This window comes from Rhincodon typus, chromosome 18 (genome assembly GCF_021869965.1).
Source record: "Rhincodon typus isolate 14 chromosome 18, sRhiTyp1.1, whole genome shotgun sequence".
Classification (NCBI taxonomy): domain Eukaryota; kingdom Metazoa; phylum Chordata; class Chondrichthyes; order Orectolobiformes; family Rhincodontidae; genus Rhincodon; species Rhincodon typus.
In genome coordinates this window covers 28,750,079-28,756,892 of record NC_063349.1, presented here as the reverse complement: position 1 = coordinate 28,756,892, position 6,814 = coordinate 28,750,079, and the positions used below count along the sequence as shown (strand labels likewise).

The window sequence follows — 6,814 nt, the reverse complement described above, 5'->3', positions numbered from 1 at the left end:
ACATTCAACAGGGTTCAGCATCATCTATGGAGAGTGAAGGTTTCAGATGTGTGACCTTTCACCAGAGCTGGGTCTGAGAGAAGGGGCTGCGAGGCCTGGGACCGGGAGGGCGGCGGAAGGCCCGGTCTCTCTGGGTCGGCGGTTCCGAGGATGGGGATGGGGTTTGCCGGTGCCGGGGTAGACGGTTAGCGGGGAAAAGCGCAGGCCCGGTCCGGTTCAATCCGGTCCGGCCCGGAGGAAGTGACGGCACCGTGCGGTATACGGGGTTTCCCGGGGGCGTGTGTCGGACTCGGGACTCGGTGAAAACGGTAACTGGCGGCTCCGGAAAAGATTGGTTTAGGAGTTGTCTCTGGGTGGGGGTGGTGTGGGGAAGGGGATGGTCGGTGATGCTGGAGCCTCTCTCTCACGGGGACTGGGTTCCCGGAGGCTCAGCTTGGGCCGAGGAGTGAGGAGCAGCCGGTGGGTCCTCACACTGACTTCAGCACGGGGAGGGCGGGGCGATGGACACAGAGAGAGAGCCGGAAAAACTCATCAAACTCCAAACATTACTGTTTCTCTCTCTGTACATCCTACCAGACCTGCTGAGTTTCTCCAACAATTTCTCTGCTTGTTTCACATTTGCAACATCCGCAGCATTTTGCTTTTATTTTCTCGGAACCGAGTCCGCAACCCGGCTTTTCCCCGCAATACCCTCCCCATTAAACTCCCGTCCCCTCCATTAAACTCCCCTCCCCATTACTCCTGCTCCCTATCCTTCTCTCCCTCACTCCCCCAAGTCCCCATACAGTCATACAGCAGGGAAACAGACTCTTCGGCCCAACCAGTCCATGCTGGTCATAATCCCAAACTAAACTAGTCCCACCTACCTGCGTTTGGTCCATATCCTTCTAACCCTTTCCTATTCACGTACTTATCTGAACGTAGTAACCCACATCCACCGAAGGGCTTCCTTTGGAAGTTCATTCCACACATCAGCCACTCCCTGCATGAAAAACAGTTGCCCTTCATGTCTTTTCTAAATCTTTCTCCATTCACCTTAAAAATATGCCCCATTGTCTTGAAATCCCCCACTATAGGGAAAATGCACTTGCCATTCATCTTATCTCTACCCCCTCATGATTTTATACACCTGTATAAGGTCACCCCTAAACCTATGCTCCAGTGAAAAAAAGTCCCAGCCTATTCAGCCGATTGTTATAACTCAAACACTCTATTCCCATCCCCATCCCTGTCATCCTAGTAAATTTCTTCTGATTCTTCTCCAGTTTAATAATACCCTTCCTATAATAGGATGGACCAGAAATGGACACAGTACTCCTGAAGAGGCCCTACCAACATCTTGTGAAACCTCAACGTAACGTCCCAACTCCTATACTCAAATGTCTGAGCAATGAAGGCAAGCGTGCTAAACATAAGCACTAGGAAGGTGTAGGCCATCTGGCCCCTCGAGCCTGCCCCGCCATTTAATAAGATCATGGCTGATCTTTTTGACACTTAGCTCCACTTACCTGCCCACTCACCATAACCCTTAATTCCTTTACTGTTCAAAAATTTATCTAGCCTTGCCTTAAAAACATTCGGCGAGGTAGCTTCAACCGCTTCACTGGGCAAGGAATTCCACAGATTCACAACCGTTTAGGTGAAGAAGTTTCTCCTGACCTCAGTCCTACATCTGCTTCCCTTTATTTTGAGGCGATGCCCTCTAGTCCTAGTTTCACCTGCTATCGGAAACAACCTCCCTGCCTCCACCTTATCTATTCCCTTCATAATCTCATATGTTTCTATAAGATCTCCCCTCATTCTTCTGAATTCCAATGAGTATAATCCCGGTCTACTCAGTCTCTCAAATGCTTTAACCACCCTATCTATATGTACCTGAACCCCTAGGTCTCTCTGTTCGCCAACACTTCCCAAGGCCCTACTTTTAATTGTGTAAGTCCTGCCCTTGTTGGTTTTACCAAAATGCGATACGTTGCATTTATCCAAATTAAACACCATCTGCCACTCTTCAGCCCAATGATCAAGATCTCATTGTAATTCTCCCTCCCCATCCCCTCCTGGTCCTCTCCCTTCCTCCCCAACTCTCAAATTGTCTCCCTCACACCCCCCTCCTCGTCCTCTCCACCCTCATCCTATTCCCGACTTCTTCTTGTGTTCTCCCAGGCCTGCTCTCTGCTATTACCTCGTGTCATCTTCCCCATCGTACTCTCTCCTGCTGTTGTCTCCCCCTTTCCATGTCAACAGTTCAACTCCCCGTCCCCATCCTGTTTCTTTCTTCTTTCACCCCCCCCTTCCGTAGTGACAATATGACAGGTTTGTGCTTCAGCAACGTCTGTGGGCTTTTATTAATTAAGAATCAGTTGAAAAATTGGGAGCAATAGTGTATATGACATTGTTTTCTGTTGATTAAATTATATTTCTGCTAAACCCGATATCCAAGCTTTCAGTCTTTTATTTTCCTTGTAGTCTCAGCATCAACACATGTAGAAAAGCTAAGATCCGGATAATATGTTAATACCATATACAAAAATAAATATTTTAAAAACAACCTCATTCTATATAGATGATACAGTTACAGGTAGAATTCAGTGTTTTGATTGCTAAAACTGGGTTGAAGGCATAACTTGACAATCTATATCTTTTATATAACTGTCTTCTTATGGGATTTTGCTGGTAGATAAAGATCATTATGCTATATTGTACATTGCAAAGTTGTAATTTCAGTTGGAATTTAGTGCATTGTTGTCATTGTCTGCTTTCCATTTTTCCACTGCCAGATTGTCACCATTGGTTGGCTCTGGCAATGTGGTGCAGCCAAAAGATGAGTAATGAATGCTTTGTCCTCTTATTTTTGTTTTGCTCAAAATTTACTTGACTTTTAAGTGGTAACCCTGCATAAAAATGGTACAACAGTCAACCTTGGTCTAGTTTCCTCAATTCCCAACAATAAATTTTACCTTAATAATTTGCTATATCTAAATAATTACATTTTCTGTACAAAAAATGCCCCAAGATGGTTTATAGAGAACTAGGGGGAGAAACATGAATGTTGAACCAAAGAAAATTAGGAAGGGCGGGCAGAAGTTCACTCAGGGGCTACTGCTATGAATTATTTTAAAGGACGGAATTCAGGGCTTGGGGCTTACATAGCTGAAGGCATGTCTCACAATTACTATTTGAAAGGGTGATGCACAAGAAACTGGAATTTGAACATGGACCTTGAGATGATCTAGAGTGTGCGAACGGTAATAGTGCAGAAAGATTTGAAATGAAAGACTAGGTCACGGAGTGATGTCAACAAAATTAGAATTTTAAAATTCAGGGTTTTGGGAACTGAGAGTCAGTGTAGATTTGCATAGATTGGGGTGAATAGAGAATGGCGCTCAGTATGGTTAGGATATGTGCAGTAGAGATTTGGATAACTGAAGTACATTGAGGTGGGGGTTGGAAGGCCACCAAGATTTTTCTGGTCAGGATAAAAATGGAGTGAAATAGAGGCAAGTCATGTTATGGAGTTAGAAGTTATGACAGCTCTTTGTGATGGACAGGGAGAGGGGTCAAAAACTCAGTTTTAACTGAAATAAAACATGCAATTCATAAAATCGGCCTTAATTCGCCAGTGACAGATTTTTGCTTGTCGTGGAATGTTTAGGAATTCAAGCTTAATTTTCTGGGTGTTGCTGTGAATAATAAAGGAAAAGGAAACAGCCGCATTAACAAGTGTGTAATTTCTTTTCATTTTCCTGTAAACCTTGTTGTTCATGAGGAAAGAAGACTGACAAAGGAGGGTAGTTTGAAACACAAACTTCCTTGAGGAAACCACCAGGAATATTTCCACGCTTTATGTACCGATATACTCCATGTGGACACAGTTGCATCGTGTGTGGACACAGTTGCATCGTGTATGTACATCTCTGGAGAACGAGTTTAGGAAAGACCAATCTCATTCCAACTCCTAATTTGACATTTGGATTTGGAGTCAAATCTAAAAAATGATTAGACTGAAAATTGTGCTGCCCAGCAAACTGCGGTATCTTCTGAGGAAGTGTCACTCGACCCAAGTCGTTAACTCTGATTTCTTTCCACAGATGCTGCCAGACCTGCTGAGCTTTTCCAGCAATTTCTGTTTTTTGTTTCTACGATACCTTATTTAAAGATGTTTTTATTAAATATTTCACTTCCAAGCATGTTCTATCAGAACTTGTTTTTTTTTTCAGATTTTTAACAAGGAGAGCTTTAGAGACAAAAGAAAAATGCTGCAGGTACTGATTTAAAATAAAAACAGAAAGTGCTGGAGAAACTTGGTTCTGGCGGCATCTGTGGGGAGAGAAACAAAGTTAGTGTTTTGAGGCTAAGATGACTTCTTCAGAACATGGAACTTAAGAACAATTGAGTATGGAGGTAACAAGCGTATATAAGAGATTCGGCAGTAGAAAGGCTGGAGTGGGGTTCCTAGTGAATGTTGTAGTGATGGATAGTATATGTGATTGAAAACATCACTCAGGGTTGAATGCAACAGAAAAATGCAAGCAATCTAATTAAGGCTAGGCAGTGGGGAATGGGATCAGTGGCAAAAAGAAGGTTGATTTTTTGACAGGAGCTGAAGAATGTGGATTTGCTGTTTCCTAGTACTGAGCTCTGATCATTTAAGATTCATCCACCACTTTGTGGGGGTTGGTTAACTCAGTTGTCTGGATGGCTGGTTTGTGCTGCAGAGTGACACCAACACCACAGGTTCAATTTCCACACTGCCTGAGCTCAACATGAAGGTCCCTCTTCCCTTGCCTGAGGCAATCAGGTTAAACCAACGCCAGTCATTTCTCTACCTAATGAGAGAGCAGCCTGTGGTCCTCTGGGACTATGGTGACTTTTACTTTGTATTGAAGTAATCTAGCAGTACTGAAGTTTGACAAATTGCAGAGGTAATGACCTTGGAGATAGAATAGGTTTGTTGATTGCATTAAGATACATAGAGGAATAATGGTAGGCTAGGACAACCCTATGGATCCGGACGACAGAAGATTAGCATAGAAGGCTGATGGCTTGATCATCAGTTGTACTGAATGCGGCAGAAAGAATGAGGAAGAAAAGGTGCACAGATGATATGATTTTGTTTGAAGATTTGCCTCAGGCTGTTTCCATATTGAGAGTTTGGAAAGGTGGATGTGAACATGAATCATGGAGATAAATTATAGTGCATCTTGCTGAGATCCACTAACTCAGCAGAATAGCATTTACTTACTAAGCTACTGGGCAAATTCATGATGTCTGCTTTGATTACATAAAAATGCTAGTATTTTAAATATAACCATGTCAAGGTAAATTCAATGATACTCACTGGTGTCAACTCGCAGATTGGTGGTAATCTTGCCTCTATTTTGTAAAATGTGGGTTCAAGGCCAGTTGCAGGACTTAAATGCAAAATCTAGGCTGACACTTCAGTGTATCTGATGTAGCGCTGCACTTTTGGATGTCTTTTGGATTACATTTTAAACCTGCCTGAGTTTGTGGATATAAAAATTCCATTACACTCTTTGAAAAACAACAGGAGAATTTGCCCAATGTCCTGAACAGCGTTTGACAACTTTTAAATAAATGAGTTTGTTATCTATTGCTGTGGGATCCGTCCACAAATAGTATACATACTAACAATCACTACACTTCAATCAACTGTGAAGGTTTACAGAACAGCTTGAGAATGTGACTGGTGCTAAGTAATTGCAACTGCATTTCAGTTGAGACAGCTTCATTCTTTTCTAGTTTATTTGGGGTTTTCCACACAGATCACCTATTTTGAACCATAATCTGAGAAAGAAACCATAAGTCTGGTAGGAAATAGTGTGAGATCACTGTGTTATTCAGTAAATCCACCAACATTAATACTTCTGATGGAATTATAGATATGAATAACTGTGACAAATCTAAAAATAGTCAGCATTTCATACACAGATCATATTCCCAAAATTATAATCATATGGAAATGACAAGCACAGCAGTATCTTTTGAAATGTCAGTTTTTCTTAAGTAGATTGAGTTCATCTTTAAATATACAGTATAAAAATCAATTTCTGGAGTCACAAATGCCCAGGGTCTGGAAAATAAAAATAAAGCCTATACAGCTGGGTCATACATTAGATACTATAACCTGCTTGGGTGGGAATTTACATTTGATATTCTGCCGAGTTTAACTGCAATTAGCTGGACTTCTGAAGAAATTGACTAGAACACTGAAATACTTGCAAATAGTGCTGATTTTGCTCCTAACATGCCACTGAGGCAGTAATAACTAAATAACTGAGGTCACCTGTTACAAGGAAGTTCAGAAGAAGCTTCTGTTACAGTGCTTTTTAGAAGTCCTGATGGAACAGTAATCAGAGGCAAGTGCCAACTTTTCTTTTAAAAATGTTGAAGAATTAAGAATCAATTTTTAGATTTAGAAGTAAGATGTATCACAGATAGCAAATACCTAATGGTACATAGGAAAAGGAGTTGGCCATTAGCCAAATGAACTTACACTACCATTCAGTTAGGATATGGCTGATCAAATTACTGCAGGGTTTCTACAAAGGTCGTAACTCACCTATTTGTCCTAGAGTTCTACAATATAGCCTTTATGAGGAACTAGCTTGTCAGTCGCACAAAGTGTTACATAGAGGGAAAGCTGTTACAAGGACTAACTTGGAAGGTTTGATTTTGCTTATTTATTTAAGAAAACCATGTTTATGATATATCTTTAAATTCATAATAGTACAGTGTTACTGTGGATGACATTAATTTACACTGCCTGTGTTTTCAGCATTTCATTTGTACATAG

General features: G+C 41.6%; 1 protein-coding gene across 2 annotated transcripts in view; it reads left to right on the top strand.

Annotated features, from left to right (window-relative positions):
• Positions 1-220: 220 nt before the first annotated feature.
• Positions 221-6,814, top strand: part of immp2l (inner mitochondrial membrane peptidase subunit 2) — a 489,386-nt gene continuing 482,792 nt past the window's right edge. The window contains exons 1-2 of one of the 2 annotated variants that reach the window (XM_048607791.1): positions 276-308; positions 4,218-4,262. In XM_048607791.1, the coding sequence (XP_048463748.1) occupies positions 4,254-4,262 (9 nt within the window). In that variant the 5' untranslated portion in view covers positions 276-308; positions 4,218-4,253. Of the gene's footprint in view, positions 309-4,217; positions 4,263-6,814 lie in introns of both variants that reach the window. The other variant, XM_048607792.1, reaches the window with a different exon arrangement.